The sequence below is a fragment of the Sinohyriopsis cumingii genome, chromosome 12, assembly GCF_028554795.1.
Source record: "Sinohyriopsis cumingii isolate HCF-2022 chromosome 12, ASM2855479v2, whole genome shotgun sequence".
Classification (NCBI taxonomy): domain Eukaryota; kingdom Metazoa; phylum Mollusca; class Bivalvia; order Unionida; family Unionidae; genus Sinohyriopsis; species Sinohyriopsis cumingii.
Window position 1 is genome coordinate 92,210,391 of NC_142972.1, and position 27,185 is coordinate 92,237,575.

Consider the following 27,185-nt stretch of genomic DNA (forward strand, 5'->3'; position numbering starts at 1 on the left):
CAATTTCTTCCTTCCTTTCAGTATTCTTGCTTTGCTCATTTCTATCACTGCTACAAGAATGTGAATAGTAAGGCAAGAGCTGATTGATCCCTCGTGCCCGATAGGTTAGTTCCAGTCACGCCACTACCTCGTGTGTTATGATGTTTCCCGTTATAAAGTATATACATGTAGCAGAAACAGTTTAAAAAATCGGTCTGTATACATTTCACGTTATTTAGTTGGTCTTACTTGAAAGTTCCACCGAACGTCTTCCTGAATGGTTGGTAAGTAGGATACCTATCGTTCGTCAGTTTCAATATTCATCTTTGATTCTGTCTCACATGTTTTTGTGGGTTTTTTTCTTCTTCTTTTTTTTGTTACCAATTTCATTTAATCCATAATATTTTCATTTGTTTGTTATCTGTTTTAATTTTTTATTGTTCTTCAGGGGAATGGAAAATAAAGGCTGTTACGTACAACATAGTATACAAAGAGGCCATTAGTAATGTAGTGCACTTAAAAATTAAAAAAAAATATTTAAAAAAATCGTAGACCATTCAGCTTCTACTCTGTACAAGGGTAAAATGGCAACATTACTGGGCGAGCAATCTTCATTAATCTACATTAATGAAAATAGTGTCTGCTTCGGGAAAAAAATGTTTTGCATGCCTTTTAATGGAAATCATTAAGTTTCATATTTATTTTCCTTTATAACAAATAATTGAATGAATTTTTATACAGTGGCGTACTTATGGTAAATGGGTAAATGGAGCCCGGGGTTGACGATGAAGGCCTAATGGGGTTGTGGCGCCCCAAGACTTCTGGTGCCCCGTCCGCCCCCTCCCCCCCCCCCCCCCCCCGGTTAGTACGCTGTTGTTCTTACATTCTATTCAGAACGCCTAACGTTTATAATGGAAATAAGTAAGTTTTATTGAAGGAAAATGAATATTACTGGCGCATAGTAAGCGTTTAGGAAAGGAGCAGTGATCAGTTTAGAAAAGTTTTCAATGAAGTAAAAGGCTATTTCATCTTAATAATTAAATCCTTCTCATTCGTTATGAACATAATGTAATTAAATATTATCTGTTTACAAGAGAAATTTTACTAGATTAAAACAGAAGTATTATCTGATTAAAAGAGGATTATTATCTGATTAAAAGAGGATTTTTATCTGATTAAAAGAGGATTATCATCGGATTAAAAGAGAATTATCATCGGATTAAAGGAGGCGCGAAATGTATATTTTACATTCTTTTTAAAAAAAAAATCTTTCAAATTGTCATTACACAGAACATATGAAAAAACTGGCTTAACATTGTTTGTAAAATAAATTGATCTTAGCAATCTTGTCTCTTTTAATCTTTCTTAGCATAATTACATAATGATGGGGAAAATGTATGTTTTCGCGCCAGTCTTTAAGCTTATCTTTTCATTCGAGTGTTGTGGCAATATTTTGCTTTAAAAATATGATGATGCATGTGTGTTGCTTTTATATTTTGTAAAAACAAAAATTCGCTCAGTTGTTATAGCATCGGATTTCGAAGTCAATTGTCACGGTATTGATACGCACCTATTCGAGCCCGTGTCAGCTGCCTCGGTGTATTTCGATGCAAAAGGCATTTAGTTCCGACTTTGCTGCGCATAATATAAACGTAAAGCGTTAAAAATTGCCGTTAAAACCAACCAACAACAAACTTTATTAATTTGAGTAATAACAACATTGTTTCAAAGTCTTGTTTGTTTTGGCCTGTACAATTTCTACATTTGCATACGAATTATATGCTTTACACCATAACAGCCCCAGTTAAATCTGCAGTTACGGACACCTCACGTCACGGACACAGAACTTTGCTAATAAATATTCAAATTATTACATTTATCAATGCAAATTTTAGATTATTTTAGAATATTTTTTATTAAGATCTTGAGTCGAATAAAAAAATAAATTAAGGGAGGGACCTGTTAACAATTTAAGTTTTATTGGCCCTTTTATTAATTTTAGATATATATTCAACTTTTACATGAAAAACCTCTCAATAAGGGACAAAACTATGTAATGCTTTGACAGATCCTTATTACACTTTCTTGGTCAATATGAAATCGTGCAAAGTGGGGATATTTTATATTTACACGAATTACTGTCAACTATAACGTTAAGGTAGTGGAGAAGAAAGACTCCCTTGACTTAGCTTCTATTTTCTTAACTTCTTTAGCAATTAAAAATCAGTTATTCATGGCGTAAGAAATACAATAATTGCAATTAACAGAAACAGGCTTGTTAATTAAATCCGTCTTCTCAATTGTTAGTTGTCTGCGCAAGTATAAATTAAAAAGGTAATGTACGTCGCTATTACCGGATGACTAAGTGGATAGAGCGTCCGCCTCGGATGTGCGAGGTCGCGGGTTCGATTCCCAGCGGAGTCATACCACACACTTATAAAAATGGCACTTGCAGCTGCTTTGCTTGGTCGCTCTGGTGTCAGGATAATGTGACTGGGTGGAACATGACGATGCGTGTCTGATGCATGATACATGATGACCCAGTACTAGACATCCCTATAAAACTGCCACGCTGCAGACATCGTCGGGATATGACTGCAAAATTGTTAAAAGCTACGTTAAAAGTCCAAATCATACAGTGTGCGCGCGGTTGTAGCTGTTGCACATAAATTGTAGTCATGTTCTTTTGCCATGAAAATATTAGCCAGTATAGTAAATGCGCCATGTTTTTGGTTCTGTTGCCTAGCTATGAGTGTAGGCATCGTAGGTTTAATTCAAAAGACGCAAGGTGTGTGTGTGTGTGTGTGTGATTAGGATCTTTAACGTAGCTTTAACGATTTTTCAGTTATATCGTTACGATGTCTGCAGTGTGGCAGTTCATAGTGATGTCTAGCACTGGGTCATCATGCTGCAGACATGTAGCACGATGTCCCACCCAGTCACATTATCCTGAAACCAGTCCGACCAGTCCGATCACTAACCTCTTAATGCTGAGCGCATAGCTAGGCTGCTGTTAGTACCCTTATTGTAAGCTTTTGTTATGACTCGGCCGGTGTTCGAACTCACGACCTCCCGCTTCCGTTCTAACCACTAGACCACCAGAGCGATCACAAGTCCCAGATATACTGATTTCGCGAAAAATTCATCAGCTCCTTGTCAATATTATTAAATGGCGTCGCTTCGGTCCGGATACGTCCGATTATGTTATTAAAAGAACGAGCTATGGTATACCGGGGTGCTTACCCTGTCACCAGTGTCGCAGCAACAGACTCCCCCTACCCCCACAAGTTAGTATGAAGCCCACTTACAATTAAAAAGAAAACGGTTGTTTGAAGGGAAGTTTCCACCCTACCACAAAGGGCCTGACCCGCAGTCCCCCTGGAGTAGTTGGGGTGATTGCTATGCAAACTTTTGCTGTTGAGAATTCACGAAAGTGGACTTCTGCTGTTTCTGCGAGAGACACAGATCCATCTAATGTATGTGGCTGTTATAATTTAGAGAAACATAAAGAAAAGACACTCCCCACCCCCCGCCAAAAAAACCCACATACATTTCGTTCATCGAAAATGGCTTGTAAAAGGACAAGAAGAAGAATAACTCGCAATCTAAAAGGACTTCCTCGGTTATTTCAACGATTGGATTGATGGACAAGTAGTGAATGAAAACAAAAAACAGTTTGATGCATTCTGAATTTCATGGTCATTCGCAACTTCATGCCGCAGACAGGTAGCATGATGTCCTACCCAGTCACATTATCCTGACACCAGGCCGACCGACAGGTACTAATACTAAGCCCTTAATGATGAGCGGATAGCGATGCAGCAGCATGAACCATTTTTATGTCTTTTGTATGACTCAGCCGGGGTTTGAACCCGCGACCTCCCGCATTCGAGGCAGACGCTCTAACCACTGGGCAACGGGAGCAGTCTGCAGCTGATCTAACTATTATTCAAATGATAACCTCTGAGCCAATCCTTTTATCAATCTAACCTAAGAAATAGCAGCGAAGATCCAAATAGACTAGGGTTCTTTTTCTGCAGAAACTTTGGCGAACAAATTCATGACATTTCTGCAAATTACAACGTCGACCAACATCCGAGGCGTCATTTTGTCTCGCAAGAAAAGCAGAGTAAATCGTTGCTTCGCAAATAGTCCCAGGTGGTCAAAATTGCAGCTATCGGCAAAATTCCTAACTCCGATATAATCGGAATATCCTCGGCCTCTTCCGTCTAATCGGTAAAGAAACCTTGGATGCGATTGGCTTGCCATCGAGAACTGTAATTCGAGCTACTTCCATTACCATCGAACAATATGGAGGAAGGAGACTAAGTCATATTCAGAACAATATCGGAATTTTATGTGTAAACATATGTGGTGCAGTCTGTAAGAGGCAATCATCGAACACACCAAAAATTGATGTGTATTCCTGCAACGACATCTGAAGTTATTTAAGGACCTTTACTTCTTGCACTTCTTTTTCAAAAAACATGCGGGATCGATGAAACAAACTGTCCTGGTCATAGACTGTCACCTATGCGAGTTATATCACACAATATTATTAATTTAAAATCGCAGTAACTTGAATATCTCTCCTATACCTTTTCATAATATATATCAAATTGCCGTATTTTTTCCTAAGGTGATAAACTCACGACTTAAGTGGAATGGCACTGCGAATTTATCGGCAGGCTTTGCTCTCACATCATAGATGTTAACTTATCAGTCGTGCTTATATTATTCTATTTATTCTCACCCATATGTATAACAATAACAACAACAACAATAACAATAATCTAAATGATTGTAAATACTTTAATTACGTGATTATACAGATTATCATAAATGGAGATTGTTGTTTTAAAAAACCAAATTATAAAACATTTTGCCGCACCATTCATATACTGCCTGCGCAGATAACGCCTGGGTATAGAATAGGCACCATGGTAACGTCTGGATATATAATAGGTAGGATGATATCGCCTGGAAAAGGTACCATGATAACACTCGATATAGAATAGGCACGATGATAACGCATGGATATACAATAGGTGCAATTATAATGCCTGGATATACGATGCTCCCTCTCTCTCTCTCGTATTGTATGAGGCAGTTAATGGAGACAGGGTGCCGCGGTGTGCTCACGACTGAACGGGTGAGAGTTCGAATCTGCTATTGTGTTGCGTCTAAGTAAGGTACGTCTACTCCAGTTACCTGAGCACTTATTTTGTCGACACGTATTCCTGTACCAAACATCACAATAAACAAACCAAATTATTCACTAATGCCCTTGTAGTTGCTTGAATATCCATGCTAGAGATGAACATCGAATGTACAACATATTTACATGAAGTTAAGCTACCTGCTCTAGCCATAACTCAGAGCACTGGACATCAATCAGCAAAACGGAATTACTTTTTGTTCAATACCAAGAGCATGCTCGCCTTGAAGCGCATCGTATTTCAGCAAAATAAATCGGCTGATGGAAATATTCTCTTTGAAACGAACCATTTAATTTTCAAGGTGGGGATGAGATTTTGTTTTAAAGCGATCTAGCCTATAAAAAAAGAAAGCTTGGGGAAAATATTCCTTTTATGAGAACAGTGTATGTCAATTACAGTAGGCGAATAAATTATCATGAGATAAATCAAACGATAGAAGAAAGAAAAAAATATACTGGTTCCAAAAACAAATCTGTGCCTCCATCCCCACCGCAAAAAATAAACTTTTGGCCCATTATAGCATATATTGTATGACGCTAGTCCTATTTCCCTTTTATCTGCTACAATTATATAAATAAAACACATGATGATATTGTGTCAGGCACGGGTTGTTTTTGGTGGACTATAATGTATTCAGTAATTAAAAAACAGAATCCATAATGAACAGATCTGATAGTGTTAATGCAGACCAATGTCGCTGGTATGATTCGGCAAGATTATACCGGATGCTAAAAATAGGCTTGGTGTGAGGGAAATGACCTATTTCGATTCGCCCCATGACACAATTTCCGTGTACAACATTAAATATTGAGATGCATTCGTATGTGAGAGTACATCCAGAAATGGACTAGTTTCGCTTCTTTTCTAAAATGTAAAGCTATATGCTCAGTCGAATAAATTGATATTGTATTAAGAACCTCATATCTAACACTTTCATTCATTGATTTACTGAATAGAAAGGTAACTCGTCACTGCATTGCTTAGTTCCACAATCGTGAGCAAGTTGGTTGTACACTGTGAATATCTATCCACAGGGTAAAGAACTGCAGTGTGGTCTGCTGTAAAGGTTAATCATTACCTGTGACTAGGTACTGAAATACACGTATTGTAACCAACAATCATACACCGTAGTATTCGAAGGTATTAACTATTAATCAGGTGGCGCGCCTTGTTTAAGGATTTCGAAATGGACCTAAATTTCATGTGATCAGTGGGATTGGGAAACATAAACACTGGAGTCATGTGCTTATTTAACACGTTCTCGGTTTTCATATCGGCACATTTATAAGACATCTCGTTAACAAGGCGAGCATTTGCAGTTGAACACGTGCTAAATTTGAGATTTAAAATTGACTTGCGTGCAAAAGGCAAGTGTGGATATTTATTTATTCTGGACAAGTGCATTGAAGTTAATTGTGTACGTTATCTTACCGCGCTGGAATAGTAATTTACTAAAGGGAAAGTTTCCAAAACAATAAGCGTTATATTGATTTACTTATTGAACGGAGACTGGAGTTGTTCTAATCGGCCAAACTTAAGTTTGACGATTTACTTGGCATGTCACCTGCCAAAATGGTAATTGCATGGACTGTTGGAACCGAATAGTGTTGCACGTTTCTCTGTTTTGTTTTGAACAGTTACGAATCAAGCTCGTGCGAGAACTGAGTTTGCAGAATCAAGCCACTGGTGACGGGATATAAACAAACAAGTGTTGCTGCGGTAACGTGGTCAGAAATTGGGGATACACTACTGGAAGTGGAGCAACGTTAACCGGTACGAGTATTTGAATGTGTGTGTGTGTGTCACTGTGTGTGAGAGAGAGAGAGAGGGAGAGTTGCTACATGTATAAAACTTTCATGTTATTCTAAGTTCTGGAAATTCACGGAACCATTAAAAATAGAGAATTTAAACTATGCAATTTGACTAGGTTGTCATTAGATATACACAATTGTTATACACCATTTTTGTATATGTATTCCCTATAACAGGTGCTAGCTAGGGTCGGGTAGGTGGGACGCCGGAATAGTTTTACATAGCATTAAAGATAATTCAAACTAGAGTAGGAAGCCGTTATACTTATTTCCTCTGTTTTATTTCCGAGTCACCAATTCCCAGGTCTGCATTGGTCGTCAGCTATGTATTATCATAAACAATACCCCCAAAAGTTGAATGTTTCGCTCTGCTACTGATAAATGTAAATAGATTTTGGTCACAGACTAGTGTCCATCTTTTAAAAATGCGAACTTTAAAGCACTTTCCACTTCTCCTTCAAACCACCACCATTATCATCGTCGACTACTTTATAATTATTATTATTATTATTATCGTGTTGCATATTTTTCGCGAAGTCGCTGGTTTTCAGCAGCGGTGTTTGTACTTTGTCTACCTAATCTTTATCATGTACTCCCACCCCCTGGCGCGCTTTAAAAAAAATAGTCTAAATATACGCCTACAGTCTTTTTAGTGAACGTCACTGCCTAACTGCATGTCTCGGCGGGCACTAATAATGGCCAATGTCTTTAAAGGTGATAAAAGTTGTAAGGTTAATAATTTACATCTACTTTAAAATGATGTATCTGACAATGAAAACATTCAGGGTTTGTATTACAATGTAAAGTGTTGGACAGCTGTTGGTGTAACGTGTTTTCTATGTTAAATACACCCTTAAGTCCATAAAACACAATTCATTTTGCTATATGTTCTCTACATTTGTTTCTCAGTACTGACCTTTCCACTGTGTGACAATCAATACAAATCATATGTTAATCTTAAATACCATCAAAGATGACTTTATGGCGAAGTTCTTGTCAAAGGTTGACCTGCTCTTTTTTTAAGATGCTGGACTGTCAACAGAGCAGCATGTAAATAGAATACTTTTTTTCACTTTCGGATCATCACCAAGGCCTTATTACTCACTGTGCACTGTCGGCGAAATATACACAGACAACCACAACCTGAGCTCATATTCTCAAGAATAAACGATTACCTTTAAATCCTTACCAAAAATGCACAAATAAAACTCTTCTATCACCACCAAAATGAGTGAGGCACAAATGTTCCAAAAATAGACTAGAACTACATTCGTGAAGTACTGACTGTGACCTGATTCCTTATAGCGAGGACAATTCAATTTAACTGAGGTGAAAAAAAGAACGAAAAAATACTAAATTTTATTTATGCAGTTTGATTTGGTGATTGTTTCTTTAACTTAGAAAGCGTTTTAATATACAAAGCATAAAATTTAGTAAAGCAAACGCTTATAGATAATAAGCTTAAAGGTTTTGAGAGAAAGATCCGAATGGAAAATTCCATCGTGCAACTCATTTCCGGTTTGTCAGATATTCAAACAAGTTAACGTTTTCGTATGATTGATTTAAGCATATAATACAACTTTTAAAGCAAAGTATCCAGGACAAAATATGATGGTAACATGTAGACCAAGTGGTTCTCAACCTGTAGGCCGCGGATCCCTCCCCTCCCCCTTGCCTCACACCATAGATGTTAAAAACGTTAAAATTAAAATAAAAAACGTAAAAAAACGCAGTTTTTTTCTCAATAAATAAAAAACGAAAAAAAAAACGTTCAAGTAGTTTTTAGGCAACACAAAAATCAATATTTTACTTATTTACACGCTACATACCAGTTTTAAATTTTTCAGTGATACAAATATGAAAAAATGTCAAAAGTTTTAAACCGTAGTCCAGATAACATTGAATTTTTTTTTACTCAATGTCGTTATCACCATCTGACTGATCTGACCACTCTGTGGTTTCCTCCATATAATTTATATTGTCCAGCTTTTCCTTTAGGCGAAGATTTACATGCACAAACACTACATCTCGCACTCTCTTGCACTGCATACGGTTTCGCTTTTTCGTGTTAATGAAGTCATATAAAAAACGCAAAAAAATAAAAAACGTAAAAAAGCGCGTTCTTCGAGGTAAAATAAAAAACGAAAAAACGTTTTTATCATCTATTCCTCACACATATACTATTTCTAAAATGCACGAATTTCTTGTTGTTGTGAATATAACGTAAATTCATTTATATCGGTTACTGTTTTCATAATAGTTATTTGTCGTTATGTATTTTGTCAGTTGATGTAGCATACTCGAAAAGGTTGGGAAGCACTGGTGTTTACAACAAAGTTAAGCTCACAACAATGTCAAAGCAAGCAAGATTCCTTTGACCATGTTCTGTGTCCCTCAAATTCCGACGGTGGGGGACAGTGGACAGAGTGTCACCAGCCCTTGTTATCTTATTTACAACACTGTATTACTACTACTACTGCTATAACTACTACTACTACTAATAATAATAATAATGCTGCGTAGTTTTGGACCCTTGAGTGATAACACTCACTGGCTTCTCGTTGTAGAATTGTAGACGGAGTGATAAAGACGCTTTTACATGTATAGGCATAAATTACTTCTCATGTACATTGTGTCTGACCCAAATGATGCTATGTACTTTAGTAAACCAGCCAAGGCCAGACTAAGCCAGTCGTGGAAACCCTTTGACCATTTTGCCGTTAATAACATAGGACAATTACGTTCTTCCAGTTGTTGGGTTACGCAGAACACAGAACTGATGTACCCTAAGTAATTCACGATTTTTAATGGAATATTCTGTATATAATGGTTGTGATCTAGGTTTTGCACACGTAAGTATATTAAAATGTCATACATATGGCACATACATAATGTATGGCACACACATACAAGTGTACTTATAGGCACGGCTACATATAGGCACACTAGTCATTGTTTCCTAAGACCCTTCCCCCATTTTTTCTGATATTTTGTCAATTATGTTGGGGGTGCAGGATCAGTATCATTTGACCTATAGAAAAGTTGGAATCCACCGAAACCATGTGGTATCGGCATAGGGTAACGCTTACTTAGCCGTCCTAGCAAACTAGAACGACCTTTTGAGACATACCTGCATGAAATCGATAGGAATATAATTTATTTTCTCAAAAATTGTGCGCGTTCCAGGTCAAACTTCGACAACGCTATAGTTTCGTCTCGTATATCAGTAGGTTAAAGATATAACGAATGTTGTACTCGCAATTTCTGAGAAATATAGCATAATGCTATCGATTTCATACAGGTGTATCTCGAAAAAAGTTCGTTCAATTTTGCAATGCTGGCCAGTAAGCGGCTACCCTATGCCGACACGTTATGGTGTCGGAGAATTCCAGTTTTTCGATAGGCAAATTACTCGGACGCTACAACCAAACAAAAATGTCCTAATATCAAAAATGGGGTGGGAAACTCGAATTAATAGGCACGCATGCATGAACTTCACAAACACGCACTCAGTAAATGTGGGGAAATTCATGTCTTTAATTTGCTTGGTTATTTGATATAAAATCGGCATTTTAACGATGGATTCGCCATTTTCTTTGCATTTTTCATTGGGTTAGTCATCGACTCTTTCGTTTTTAGTCCCCCGGTCTTAAGTATTCAGTCCTCAAGTCTTAAGTATTCAGTCCTCGGTCTTAAGTATTCAGTCCCCGGTCTTAAGTATTCAGTCCTCAAGTCTTACGTATTCAGTCCTCAAGTCTTAAGTATTTGATCCTCAAGTCTTAAGTATTTAATCCTCCAGTTTTAAGTATTAACCATCCAGTTTTAAGTATTTGGTCATCCAGTCTTAAGTATGTACTCTTCCAGTTTGAAATATCTGGTCATCCAGCCCCAGTTATTTAGCCCTCCAAATTTAAGTATTTAGTCCTCAAACATTAAATATTTAGTCCTCTAACATTAAGTATTTAATCCTCCAACCGAATGTATTTAGTCCTCTAACCATGAGTATTTAGCCCTTTAACCGTAATTATGTAGCCATCGTGTCTTAAGTATTTAGACCTCCACTCTTAAGTATTTAGACCTTCAACTCTTAAGTATTTAGACCTCCACTCTTAAGTATTTAGACCTCCAACTCTTAAGTATTTAGTCCTCCCAACATTATTTATTTACTCCTCTAGCCTTAATTATTTAGTCTCCTTAACGTGAGTATTTAGTCATCGAGTCTTCCAACCTTACGTGTTAACCTCCTCCAATCTTATTATTTGTTAAATTTTTCATAGCTTGTTGTTTTCACTCTTTTTTTCGATACTGTTTATTAGAGCCTAAACACGTAACATTAGAATATGTTAGTCCTAAAGTATGATATTATAACCGACCTAATATATCGGCAGTCCGACCGTCTGTCATTATAGTAATGCCAATATCTAGTTTGTCTGAGTGTCTGTCATTATATTATGGGAGTATATCGTTAGTCTCAACATTTGATTCTAAGCTAGAGCAGTGCCAGCATGGTAAGGTGCTTGCAGGACATTGTGGGGTTTTTTTTAGGCGGTGGGGCTAATGACCGAAGTTATGTCCAGTCGAACTCTCATAAAAGAGTTTGCATGTGTTGACATATATTCAGTGAATAATACTACACGGAGTAAATGTGATAAAAAGGTGAATGACCTCTACAATGACACTTTAACAATAAGATGTTATGATTTTCTGTTCAGTATTGACTAGTCACTGTCAGTTCAGGTTTTACATCTACTACTGTCATATATGTACGCGTTGTCTGATAACCTGTCGGACGATTTTTATTTTTGGCGGGAAGTGTCCACCTGTGCTATATTTTCGCGTATACGCCCGATTTAACAGCATTGAACTATACTAGCCGTGACATAATGACCGACAGATCTGAATGTATTCAATTTGTTAGGCGTAGTCAGTAGAACAACATAGATCATGATATGCCGGTGCAATAAGTCACGCTAGATTAGGGTCTATGACGTTTGCAACTGGATCAGACTCGTACGTAAATACATTACCTAGAAAACACTTGTCATTTCCTAGAATTTTGATAAAATCTATCAAAACACGATCGCAAGCCATTTATATGAAAGTCTATTTTTAGGACTTTTAAGTTGAAACATATTGATTCAGTTTAGAGATAGAGTCGTGCATGATCAAAGGTATCCGTGTGACGTGATTAAATTATTACAAAAAACTCAGTTTTGAATGCGATTGTGAGTGATGCGCACTTTTTTGCACTAATGGAGAATGACCCTAACTATCGTGCAGATCCTTTGATGACACAGTGTCTGACTAGCATGGTATCACTAATCAAATGTGCTCGTAAAGTTCTTTCAACACAAGCCTGGTACGGACATTAATCAAATGGTCCCCACATTTAGTTCCGTAATGGAAGAATAAAGAAAGTAATGTTTGCTCAAGTGGTTTTCAGTCATGCGTGCCACCATTTATCTTGACAATAATTTTAGTCTTCCGGGTTTGACTTTGCGGGGGATTGGGGGGGGGGCGAGTATATGATGATCGCTCTCCGTATGTACTATATATATCAGCAATGTGGTACAGTTACTGCTGAATGTACAGTTTTTGAACCTGAAATTTGAGTTGTTGCATTTGTGGATAAAAATGCGTTAAAAATGTAGTTTCCTTGGGGTGCACCGTAAGGACGTGATAGGTTAATTTTCAGGGTCGTGCCGCTCCGTTAGATTAAGGAAAGATACAAAACGGGGTGTATGCTGTAGAGTTATTATAATGTGTGTGTGTGTGTGTGTGTGTGTGTGTGTGTGTGTGTGTGTGTGCGAGGGAGAGAGGAAATAACTTACTATCCAAGCCGATGGGAGCGATGATTCCACACTAGTATTCTTTGAATCAGAGTAATTTATTTATTTGTGACAAATCTTAAACAATGTTGTTGCTGTAGGGTTTAACGCCATTTTTCAGCACACGATAGGCTATACATGGCCACCAGTAGTAATGGTGGAGAAAGAACCTGGCGAAAAACCCGGAAAGAACCACCGACCCACGATAAGCTACTGACAAGCTTTCTCACATACCCACATTGGTCGAATCTGAGACTCGAACCAAAGTAGACAAAGGTAAGATGGCAGTAATCCATAACGGAGAACGCGTTAGACCACTCGGCCACTGCAGGCCCCTCAAACTTTAAACAAAAGATAAAATGAAACAAATTAGACATATACTGCAAAAAGTGTTTCGGTGCATTGAAACGCCGGAACGCATTGAAAACATCGAAAAGCAATATCGCATATACGGATCAGGGTCCAAACTGAGAGGTATCAAAAGAGCCCATGGCCAAAACGGACTGGTGTTGAACAGGCCCAGTTCAAAAAGGCCCGACCCCAAAAGGCCAACTTTTGTATCAATTACTAATTACTTCTAACTAAAACATAGATATAAATCCTTATGTTTTATTACGAAATATCTATAAATACCGTGCAGTAAAGTAACATTGTGCAGTAGGTCACGTGAGTGATCATGCAATTAATTGCGACACGCTACTACATGTTCTATGTGAAGTGAACAGAGAAGAAAATAACGCAAGCTACTGAATGTGAGAAAGTTCAAATAGAGCAAATACTAATTGTGAAAGAAAACATTCGAAGCAAAGCGAATCAATAACATTTTTGTTATAACATAAAGGCTGAGTACGAGTCGGCGTAACCCACGTGTGACTTGTATGCCAACTTTGTCATGGTAATGACATATGTAATGACGATTCAGTTAATAATGGATACATATTTTCATTTGCGACCACTACTGACTCTTTTCCTGTTTCAAAACCATTCAGTATCGTTAATATATGTGTATGCGTGCACTGTTATTGTGTGTGACTTGGATTTTTAACGTAGCTTTAACAATTTTCCAGTCATATCGCTACGATGTCTGCAGTGTGGCAGTTTGTAGTGACGTCTAGCACTGGGGCATTATGCCGCAGACATGTAGCATGATGTCCCACCCAGTCACATTATCCTGACACCAGGCCGACCAGTCCTAACACTAACCTCTTAATGCTGAGCGCCAAGCGAGTCAGCTGTTAGTACCATTTTTGTAAGTCTTTAGTATGACTTAGCCGGGGATCGAACCCACGACCTCCCGCATCCGAGGCGGACGCTCTAACCACTAGGCCACCGGAGCAGTTCTGTTATTGCATTATGTTTGTAATGAAAGGTCTAGTCAAAACTGGACGATAATTATTTTTTTTTTTAAATAAATTTTTTACAATGGGATAGACCGACAAGAAGAAAAGGTGAAATGTCTAACTAGCATTAGCAACATAAGAGAACATAGGTATTGTGATTGTATGATTTAATTTTGATTGTATGGCTGAAACATTTAGGTCGCAAGCATCAAAACAGTCCTTTTGAATAATCTCCTATATTTCCCCCACAGAACAGTATTTATTAGTGTCAGAATCTCTATCAAGTCCAGCCCCCCCCCCCATACTAAAATGTGAGCTAGTGTAAAAATGCACATTACATTTGTCAACAAAGCAACCAATGAAATGTTATGCTGGAAGACAGGAACATGAAACTAGCCATAATTATTCTGAGATGTCAACAATAAATTGTACAGTTTGAAAAGGGATGGAACAGATGACGTTCATAAAGGTCAAACGGCAAAATATTTGCCTATTGTTCAATATGGAAGAAGCGATTTTTCTTTTTCATCATTTATTTTTTAATTTCATTGCAAATAAATGAAAAGAAACATTTTCACTATCTATTTGATTTTACTGAATGCAACAGTTTTAAATTTAAGTTGACTTTATTCCTATATTCTAAGACTTCTAATTTCCCCATAATTAAGGTAACTACTCACACAAACATGCCTCATGGCAAATTATGTAAACAAGAGCAAAATGAGCATAATTATCTTATTTTTATACTTAACATCAATATGAATGTACCATTTTATTCAGAACATAATACATAATTATATGAAAATAAAACATAATTGCATACATTTTTATAGTTGACTTAAGGTGGCACTCTACAGTTTCATAATGATATGAAACTAAGGAAAATAATTGCATACATTTCTATATTTTAAGGTGACGTTCTACAGTTTAGTATTCTGTATAGGGTTAGAATGTTAAAGAAAAAGAATTTCCCCAGCTTATACTCGCTTTATAAAAATACCTTCCTTGCATATCTTAGGTATAGTTCCAAGAACCTTTAATTCACTTTATTTTGGTGTATGATTGGTGGGTGTAGTATGGGTATAGAGTATACAGCTTGGCCTTACTCGAGATGTGCACCTTTCAAAAAAGTGCTAGCTCCACATGGTCATTTTCACTTCCTGAACTTCAGAGGTAAATTGTATAAAAAAGAGCCGATAACTATTTTTTCACATTTTATTTATTTGGTAATTCATTCAGTGCACTTTCAGAAGGTTGTACTGTCTAGTCTGGCAAAATCCATTTCCCTTTTTTAATAGCTGCTACGGATAGTGTAATTTGGACTAATTCAGGCTGAGTTTTTTTAGCACAAGGGAGCAGTCATTTTAGTTAGCAGTGTGCTTAGATCATGTACAGTTTCCACAAGTATAATATACAAAGAAATGTCAGCCACATTAAAGTAGCATAGAGGTATGTGAACATATCTCCATTGTGTATGTTTTAAATGTAAACAACTTCACCTTACGTACGTCACTCTCTCAAAAGTACGTAATAACTGATGAGCTCCTCCTTATGCACAAGACACCTTTGCGAAAACACTACGCACAGACTTAAAAAACGATGCTATTGGCAAAAAGGACCGAAATCTTGTTTTGGACAAACTATTTGGATTTGGAGGAATTTTGGACGCTGATACATTTGTTTTGAAGAGGTATGTTAACTAGGAGTCTCTCTGTCGGGAAGTTTCTTCAAAATGTATTGACTATTTTAAGTCAAGACTGAAAAATCAGTTGCCTACCAAGGTAAAAAGACCAACACGACTGGATTTGACCGACGACGAATGGACCAACAACAAATTGCGAGTCCGTTAACCACGCGCTAAATGGAAATCGAAGCCTCTGACAGTAGATGTATCTTATTTAAACGACTTGGTGGACGGACATTTCAAAGACTTGAGATGTGCATTAATGAGATCGGTGAATATCGAGTCCACGGACAGTCAGAGACAATTTCAAATTTCAGAAGACAGAATGGATGGCACAAACTACAGCACAAAGACAAAAAGTATACAAAAATTCAGAAGCTTCATTCTTACAGACAGTAAATGCATGACCTCATCAGACGGACAGTCATAAATCGTGGCACCGAGGACACACGGAAAGAAACCGGGACAAAGAAAACAGAAAATAAACGAACAGTGACAAATAAAAAGACTAAGACAACAAAATAGCATAATTTTAGATATGGTCTATTGGAACGAACGCACTTCTTATCGCATGGTAATTTCCTCAATCATTGTATAAGCCTATATATACTATTAATTTGTTTGAACCAGCTCGTTATTGTGAAACTGATTTTCAAAAACCGCATACGCCGAAATTCCACTGCTTTGATTGCTAATAAATTGATATCTTTAAATGTGCCCTTATTTCTTGTACATATTTTTTAATCATGTTCACATTCATATTAATAGGAATTATATTATAATTCTATGATTGGTTATGTGATGCATTGTGTATAAACATGTATGTACTAGAACAGGGTGATCCACCGTCTTCAACCCCGTGGGTCAGATGAACCAAAAATGTAAGGTTCGTAGGCCATGCATGCTGATTTACATTATAATTATAGAACTAATTATTGTATAAGCGCGGGCCACACAAAAGACTCCCGCGGGACTGCATTTGGAACACCCTGTAGTAGAAAATTGTCCTTTGGAATATATATATATATATATATATATATATATATATATATATATATATATATATATATATATATATATATATATATATGTTTGTGTGTGGGTGTGTGTGTGTGCTTTGTTCATCACGTCTATGCTGATGCCAGACTTATAAGTTTAATTGATATAACTTGGGTTGTGTCTATTTCTGTTACTTGTATAATAATTTGTAAACATTTATGTGTTATACGAAACAAATACATTCCGAATATGTTCGAAAAAGTTTTTTGTGTAGATACCCATTTCTGCAAGTATCTAGTATCCCATACTCTTCCTCCAATAGCAGAACAGGTTTGAAAAACGGTTAACGAATGACTGTCGATATGCTTGAAAGCATACGTTAGCCAACCATTAGTGTACTATGTACTATTAGCCGGTACATGTGTTGTGTATACCAGTAACGGTAATCAGAATGGAAAATATAACTACTCTGAAGCATGTGCAAACAAACTGTTTTGTGATATAAATACCGATATAAGTAAGGACATGATTTCACGCGCCATTCTCGCACGTTTCTTTTCATTTAGGCCATTATAATAATTTTTGACGCATAATTTATGATAGTTACACTTAAACTATACAGCTGTTTCACTTGGCTTGCGCAATTCTCACCAATCCCAGAACTTAGGATAATAAGAAAAATGTAATTATTAATAACCACAATATAATAATCAACTTAATAATTAATAGCTTAAGCATTAAACTCATGCATACATTGCAGTACACGCTGTTAATATTAAATTTATTTACTTTAAAAACTGTTGCCAAAATGCGCAATTTCTAGTTTCTTGTTAATTTGATATTGCATCACTTGCAGTAAAGAAATTACATATTAATTCATTATATAACTAATATTACATTTCATAGATATGAATTATACATAAACAACCAATATGCACCATGGCATATACGATATAAATGCATTGCGTTTCGGTGTTTTCATTGCGTTCCGGTGTTTCGGTGTGTTTGTATTTATATGCACCCGTAAGTGTTTAATGTGAAGAGCGCTAATTAAGTAACATTAATCAAAATTTAGTTGTCAAACAATCAAGGTCATTGTTGTTGTTGTTAGCAGAATCCTAGACTCGAACCCACGCAGATAGAAATGAGATGGTAGTGATCCGTAACGGAAAGCGCTTTAGACCACTCGGCCACTCCGGGCCCCGAAGGTCTTTGTACTAACTCCTATCTTAAATTAACACCATACCAGCACGAGTAACTAAACACAGGAATTAGAAATCATGTATACTTATTTATCTGTTTGCGGTATGCTGAAATGAATTGAAGTACGACGGTGGGTGGATGTGCATGTTTTGGAGAGAGAGAGAGAGAGAGAGATTTCTTTAAAAAAATTGTCTGGCATATTTTTCGGTATGTATTTTAATCGTTTTAAACTTACGGACAGTCCTTTGCAAATTATTATCATATTGGTCACGTGTTAAATTTCATTAAATATATCCTGAATAATCATGGTAGGATAAACGCTTAATATTTGCAAAATAAATCCACCTTAATGTTCGGCTATAATTTGACATTGAGGTCAAAAGTCAACTGGAACGGCCTTTTATCGGGGGTGGGTGGGTGGGGGTGAAATATGGATGAAAATGTATTGCAGAATGTCATATTTACATGTATTTTTTGATAGCTACATTTGCGAATGTGGCTGACAATGTTAAGGAAATGAAGACGCTTGCCAGAGTAAATGATTATATCGTATTTATCGGTGTAAAATTTGCTTCCAAGAGTAAATAACGTATAACTCAGTTTGCCATATTATTATGCTCGGGCTGAGTAGTGCCTTTACTGTTTCTTTGTCTCATCACTGGAGTCAAAAGTGGTAGACAATAAAACGACCGGCACATGATAGCAGAACACACTATACGCAGATTGACCGGGTTGAGTGTACGTGAAATTGCATACGAGCTTTGTTCCATGTAGGTATATCTAGGAACAATTACTCCCGGACGTCAGTAGAAACGCGCACATAGACCGAACGTGTGCGTGAAATACAGAAATTCGGATTTAAACATCCGTCTCGTTCACCAGATCAAACCCGTAAAATGACATGTACATCCAATAATACCTGAATACGGGATAGACTCGTGCATTTCACATGTCGTCTGCAGGAAGGAGAAACTCCGTGCGAAATTGCGTGCACTTGGCAGACTTGTCCACTCAATGTTGGGCCTGTCCATCAAATCAAGGTCGAATAGTACACGCGGTCATGTGACTCATGTCAAATGCGCTTGAACAGTTATAAGAGCACGCGGCTTATGTTGATTGTCTGGTCAAGTTCAAATAACGTGGTTGCTTGGTTCATTACCATAAGTTTAGCATTATTTTCTGTATCAAGACGAGGAAATGAGAACTAAGCTCCCATTCCCTAAGACACGCAATGACAGCGGACCGGGGCTTTGCTTTGGCAGGTATTGAACTCAGGACACGTCGAATAAAAATTCCGATAATTTAATGGCTTTTTGTAATAGTAATTATGTTTTCAGTTTTTACATTTAAAACATCTTCATTTTTTCGTCCTTTCGTTGCGTTATATGTTAGCAGAAAAGTTTTTCACATACGCCAAAATATAAAGAAAAATCCTTTGCACACATGTGTCCTGATTTCGATCTTTTAATTTTGTGACCGTGTAATAAGGAAGTTATAAAACAAAAAAAAAAAAATGTTCTCGTTTCACTACTTATGATTTTAGGTTGGGAGCGGCAGGTACATTTTATTGTTTTATAGTAAACTTCATTTTAATGAAGACAGTGGGCCAACATTAAAACAGTTAATGTCAGACTTAAACACGTACTTTTCAAGGTATACACACTATGTTAGAGAGCGAGAGATCGATCTTCGTTCTTGCCACAAGGAGAGGTCCAGAAGGAAAATTGTAATTTAGTCTTAATACATTTTATTTATTATAAAATAACTATTTCAAATAGCAGATAAATCGTGTATCGCACATAGGACCTGATAAATTAAAGTCATCGCAACATTATTGGTTTTAAAATTAAATAAGAGCATTATTTATAAATCCTAATCTATCCCAGACATGGCCTAATCAAGTGCACGTGCACATTCTCTTAAGTCTGGAGCCTATTTTGACTACCTGACGAAGCTGATCTTGTCTCACAGATTAAACATTGCTGCTGATAACCCACTTTATCATTGTTGATATTGATTGTCTGGCCAGCTATTGATCAAGAATTTATCGTTGTGTACACCTACGGCAACAACATTTCAGTATCCAAATGCTTTCACCTGTAGGTGTGGAATATGTTTTACTTGGGAAAAAGAAAACACTTTTATCATATAACGGGATAAATTAATGTGCCCAATTTACTGGTGATAATTTTAATATATGTAGCGACTTTTTGTTCGACTTGAGTAAAAATTATTAAAGAATTAGTAATGTTTAAGTAATTGAGGCTCAGTACTTCTTAATATTGGCTTGAATTCTTGCATCTCATGGATACAGTGGTTGCGATGCTTCAGTTACTGTCGGAACATTTAAAAACAACAACAACAGCAGCAGCAACAGCAAACATATATTTAGTCTCACCCTACATAAAACACATTTTATTATCACAATAGTCATAAAGAAGCACTGTAATTGCAATATTATATTTGAGTTAATTAGACTGTCCTGGTTGACAGTCTAATTAACTCAAATAGTAGTAGTGAAACGAAAACCCTTTTCTGTTTTATAACTTCCTTATTACACGGTCACAAAATTAAAAGATCGAAATCGGGATTCATGTGTGCAAAAGATTTTTCTTTATATTTTGGCGTATGTGAAAAACTTTTATGCTAACATATAACGCATCGAAAGGACGAATAAATGAAGATGTTTTAAATGTAATAACTGAAAACATAATTACTTTTACAAAAAGCCATTAAAGCATCGGATTTATAATTCACGTGTCATGAGTTCAATACCTGCCAAAGCATAGCCCCGGTCCGCTGTCAAAATGCAAAATTAATTGATATCAGATGAAATCACTGCATGAAAAACAGTCTGGGAACATTTAGTCACGTGGCTATCAATCGCGATTTATCTATTTCCCTGAGGACAGTTCTTGTATCGGTTCACGTTGAAGTGGTACTTCATTCGATCAAAGTAAAGTTTAGGCACCAATCGTTATAGGAATAGTCTATGTTAGGACCTACATTATTTTTTTAAAATTTTTTTGAGAATGTCAGATATGTTTTTCAAGCAAGATAGAAAGGTCTTTTATGGAAGAAATTTTTAACGGAATATATATATATATATATATATATATATATATATATATATATATATATATATATATATATATATATAGTGAAGATATTTGCTTCTACTGCTCGTAATTCTAAAAGCACCACGAAGGGAACTGAAACCTTTTTATCATCGAACATCATGGAGGTCTTTCGTAAAATAATGGGGAAATCACTGGTCGTCAAGTCAAGAAATCTGATCATTTTGGCACTGATTCAAATCGTATATTCAAATTTGGGCTTGAATTAACAGACATGCTCAAAGAGAACCTCGCAATAATTGGAATTAAAACTACCTTAAGAGTGGACAAGCTAACACTAATCGTAATATTTAAATTTATTAAGGGTCAAACGACCTTGCACTTCAGCCTTACATCATTGCTTGATAAAATATTCCGGCCATCTGATAAATTTACTCGAATACAGGGCGGACGTAAATGATAACAAAGCAGCTTCAGGTACGCTTGAGCTTTGTGCATAGGTAGATTAGGGTCTATGCATCTTCGTTAGCCAAAGTTCAGATATGATAACCCGATATACACCTTGGCGGATCGAACAGATATTTTAGTACTTTGTTCTAGTCCTAGCGACATCTTTGGATTTCATGAGCTGCCTCCTTTAGTATATAACGCCAATGAACCAACATCGTGTAACATCGGTGGATTGTACATCGACCGGAAATGGTAGAGGAAATTGACTTAAAAAGGATACTCTGTAAGTTTAACATCAAAAGTATGGCTACGTACCAGAGGGAAACCGTTACAGGTGTATTTGAGTGAAAGGTCTTTGTGCGAAACACAGATCGGCAATGTAAAATTGCTTTATTATCAGTCCATTCAAGCTTTGGACCACTCGGCCACTCTGGGCCCCGTCCTATAATGTGATGAATGCAGTAAATGTGTTGTGACCATGAAATGCGACATATAATGGGGGTAAATACATCATTTTAGATCCGGTTGTGGAATACGCATTTTGATTGGTTTATTAGGACATTTGTATGCAGTATAAGAACTACGTTGTTTTCGTATAAGAACACTGGCTTGAGTACGAAATTATACAATGGAAAACTATATAATTGGGGTGAACATATATTGTTATTTGCCCAGACTACAGTATAGTGGTAAGTCAGCTAGTCTCTTATACATGGCATAATGTACATATTGCATAGGTTTAAGTCGTTTTCCTTAGCTAGAGGCAAAATATATAGAATATGCTGTTTTTTTGTCTGAGTACCTCTTCCTGTTTAGTACAAAGTAAATTGCAAGCTATTTCATAAGATGGGTATTCGTAATAGTACTTTGGAAAAAATTTAAATCTTAATTCTGAATATTTTTGGGGCTTTCATATAAAAGGCTTCATTTTCAGTTGCCCCACTTTCGCCTAATCAACATCATATGCGTGCCCTATGGACATTATTATTGTCTACCTATGAATGTATGAATAGGAGGTTATCCTAACACAAAGGGAGTGTATATCCGTCTTATTTCATTATGTACAATACCATAAAAGCTTAGTTAACATTTTAGAAGAGTTGTAATTCTTATGAATGTTTTAAAGAGGCTGATCAGTGTACTTCATCGTGCCATTCTTGCAAGTTACAATCCGTTACCCATTGTCTAAATTGAATTGCACAATAAATAGATCAACATCGTCAATATCATGTCATATTTTCAAACAAATCCAAGCCCATATTTACACAGTAGCTGTCTAATACAAGTTACCCAAGTTATTTTCTTGCTGTCGTCTAATACCTGTAACACCGTGTAACATTTATCGGCATTTACGTAACTGAGCACATGCAGTAATTTACACCACTACTTTATACATATCACATAATAGTAAAACGATTCGGAACCATTGCTAGAATTTCTCATCAGATTTTCTACTTTAGTATCCTTAGATCTCTGATGTGTGCGTATGTGTGTGATTGGATTTTTAACGTAGTAACAAAATTTGTTCAGTCATATCGCTACGAAGTCTGCAGTGATGTCGAGTACTGGGGCATCACGATGCAGACATGTAGCATCATGTCCCACCCAGGCACATTATACTGACACCAGGCTGACCAGTCTAGCACAAACCTCTTAATGCTGAGCGAGTTTGACTCGGCCGGGGTTTGAACCTGCGACATCTCCGCATCCGAGTCGGACGTTCAAACCACTGTGCCACCGGAGCGGTAGATCTCTGATGTATAGATGAGAAATGAATTAATACGAACATCAAATTTTTTGAACACGATGATAAGAGATGGAGGTCCGAGTTTTCTTATTAATTTCTTGACTGGAATTAAAGCATTATTAGCGTGTACGCAAAGTCTTTCAATTGCATTTAACACATTCATTCTGGTAGAAAACATGACTCCCACATAGTTGTAAGAAGATAACGTTTTGATATTCTCATTACAATACGCCACGGTATTTCAGTTATGGCAACTGAATTACATAGTAAATACAATACTTATTTTGTGGCGTTTGAACGAAGAAAAGTCTATATAATTTCTTCTCTAAAAGGGAGGTATCTGCCCACACCATTTCGTGTCGCGGTCCAGATTACAACGGATTCCACTCCTTTGTATTTTATGGTCACATGGTTGACACTTGTTACTTGAATGATCTTTCAAGGCCAACTAGTTTGTTTTGTTTCCTATAACAACGTAAATACACAATACTGCACAAGTCACGCGCTTTTTACTATTACCCCATTAGTCCCAATCACATGTTTTGATAAAAGTTTTGCGAATTTCGAAAAGCGATACGATAATAAACACTTTCGCAAATATAAGCTACTGTACAAAAGATTATAGTATTTTTGCGACTTTACTGCATTTTATATGAATGCATTGTTGGCTTGCTGTGGCCGAATCTTATATTCGCAAAACTTATCGATACTCAGTAGCAGTGCTCTCCAACCTTTTTGATACCATGGACCACTGAAAAATGATTTTCTTGAAGCCGAGGGCCGCAGCAGACAACTGAAAAGCAACGACTTGCTTGAGCTCTGGCGGGCTTTTTAAAATCAGCCAGCGGGCCACATGACGGCGCGGGCCGCCGGTTGGACAGCACTGCTCTATGGTACTGTTTGTTTGGTTTATTTTCCATAACGTTTTCGATTGGCTGACAACTCCGAAAGCCTCGTTAATCCAACAGGCCCTAAACTCATTCCTGTCCTTGAACTCTGCAGCATATACAACATTGTATTATTATCGGATAAACAATCACGGACTTATCAGAATAAATTAACCAAGCAGTAAATTCACCAAGTCGATATTCTTTAGTTTGAAGAGGTGATTTATTCGGTACTTACCTATATTAAAAATACCTTTGCTGTGTAATGAAAGGCACCATAAAGGTTCTTCTCAAGATCCCTAGCTTTAACCTAATTTCCATTTAACTGTTGAAGATGATAACACCGCACGATTTTGGATAACGTCCGTGTAAACCGAATATTTTCATGTGCAGGAAACACGACATTCATATGCATGCATTATTATGGTAAAATTGAAAGAATTGTTCCTTGTTGACAATAAATTTAACATACGTTGGTCTTTTGTTGTAACTTCTCATTTTATTGCAGCTCTTTGCTTTAAGACAAACATAAATGAATGCAAACTTCAAGCAGACTGGAGAGTTAGTCAAAGACATTTGCATGTGACCGAGAAAAAATAATGTTGTTTTTCAATGGTATTTATTTTGCTCGTAGGGGAAAATCTTCAGTGTTGAATAATTTTGTTTTACTTGTATTTTACAGAATACAGTTTTGACTGTTGTTTTTGATGTACCTGACAAGGTTGTCCGTGTAATGTCCATGTCCATTTTTGAGAAAATGAGAGAATATGTAGGTAACTTTTGGTCATGCATGGCTGAACAGTCACGTGTATCTTGAACATCGGGAATTGAACACGGGCCTGCAGAGACGTAAAGCGAATGATATAAATCACGCACTATCTTTTAAAAGGTTTTATCTCTTGTTGAGAGTTTAACGCCATTTTGCAGCACACGATATATACTGTACATGGTGGAGAAATAACCCGGGAAATCTCCGGTACAAACCACCGACCCTCGGGAAGCTATTGGCAAGTGTTCTCACATACCCATATGGCCATGGCCGAGAATCGAACCCACACTATCAGGCGAGATAACAATGACCAATAAAGGCGAGCGCTTTAGATCACTCAGCCACCCGGGCCCCAGTTTTGATCTGTATTACATTCAAGTATTTTAGTGCGTTGATCGAGTTGAAAATGCTGGACTCGCTTATTAACAGTGATGGAATAATGGATCAGGATGTTGTATTTCATATTCAGTACTTAATGTTTGAAAATAAATAAGTAAATGCTCTGCAAATCTATTGTTAAGAACTCGTCTGTATAAATGGAATGTAAGGCCATTTTTATGGTATTTGTATAAGTATATGCTCGGAGGAAGGAGTCTAGTTTTGGTTTGATTTAGTGTCAACAACACGTATAGGAAATTAAGTTACGATGTAATTGGAGCGAATTTAGTACCGAGGCAGCTGGAGTGTGGATACCCTTTGTCCACGGGCACACCATGAAAATAGGGTTTTGGCTGTGCTATCAGTGTGGAGTTTTATAACTCAAATAATAAATCATTGGCTGTACTAACAGCGTGGAGTTTTACAACTCAGACATCGGGTCATTGCCTTTTCTATCAGGGTGGAGTTTTACCACTTAAACATTAAGTCATTGGCTGTACTATCAGGTTGATGTTTTCTTTTTTTCTGAGACTTTTGTCAGCAATTTCAACTTGTACATAGAGTTTGTTTGTACACTTACATAGGATAGCCATTTTCACTGTCAGAACACGGTCTTTATTTGATTCAGGACAACCTAAAAATGTAAGGATTTAGTACCCCACGCTGAGCGACAGAACTGATTTACCTAACTTTTATTTGCACTTTACTTTAGGGACATTTATTTCAGGGGAAGAAATAAAAAAGATATCACATAAAGCACTCATTTTCCTGGCTCAGGAGGTTCGCACACCTTCAATCAATACATACACGTGTTACTCTTAAGGTCGCCCAGTGCACACGTTAGTCCTGTTTCTCAAATATAAACTCTGATACCTACATAACATAAATTAGTGGTCTCAGCTGTCTACCTTTTAGAATCTGTTCAATAAGCAAAATATTTTCTTAGCATCGGCAATCGCGTTCTTGCTATGATACAGATGGATTACAAATAGCTTTGGGGTAAAGGACTCTGGTTATTAATATAATACAAATATTCTAGAAATGCGCAAAGATAATAGAGGGCTTGGAGCTTATAGACTTAGGACACCACGATTGGTTGATAACGAAATGTAAAAATCAACTAAATATCTTTCTAAAGGTGATCTTATCGTGAATTGAAATGAGACGGAAAAGCGGTTCTACTGATACGTTATCAGTTCTTTTTCTTCTCTAGACTGGCTTGGGAATTGTATTAATATAAATGGCGGTTCGTTCCTGCGATGTCTGAATTCAAAATTGCAAAATTCAAGCACACGTCCATTTAAAAAAATGGCGATGTTCCTTTGGATTTGCCATTACAAAACCGCACACCACATGTTTTCTTGCCACGAGTTATAAATTTGGTCATGATTGTTCAAAAATGGAAAAATGTTGATTGTTCAAGATTATGGTATTTCTATAGGCTAATTAGATTTATTGAAGATTGCTGTGTGATAAATAAAGATCCATAACCGAGCTATGGCCCTATTTTTTAACCTCATTTGGTAACGTGATACGTAAGTCGTGTGTATTACACAAACGATCATTGTTTTGTCCCACCGCTTTTAGTCAATACCGACGTTCATGTACAAGCGACATAGTACACTAAACTTCAACAATGGTGATCGAATAGTCCGGTGATGCAACGTTTCGCATCTGAAGCCACATAACAGAACAGGTACACGAAACACATCCATTGAAACAATGAAGATCACGATAAAGGCTGCTTCTTTGGTGGCTAGTATTGTTGTTGTTGTAGGGTTTAACGCCATTTTTCAGCACACGATAGCTGTACC

General features: G+C 36.8%; 1 protein-coding gene across 5 annotated transcripts in view; it reads left to right on the plus strand.

Moving 5' to 3' along the window:
• The first annotated feature begins 241 nt into the window (after positions 1-241).
• The window catches only part of LOC149786983 (uncharacterized), a 31,877-nt gene continuing 4,933 nt past the window's right edge, over positions 242-27,185 (plus strand). The window contains exon 1 of one of the 5 annotated variants that reach the window (XM_089977536.1): positions 242-263. Coding sequence is in view for 1 of the 5 variants with exons in the window: in XM_089977530.1 (XP_089833656.1) it covers positions 9,817-9,861 (45 nt within the window). In the remaining 4 variants the exon portion in view is untranslated. Of the gene's footprint in view, positions 264-6,237; positions 6,972-9,672; positions 9,862-15,709; positions 15,868-22,255; positions 22,280-27,185 lie in introns of those variants that run through there. The other 4 variants (XM_089977531.1, XM_089977530.1, XM_089977534.1 and 1 more) reach the window with 4 other exon arrangements.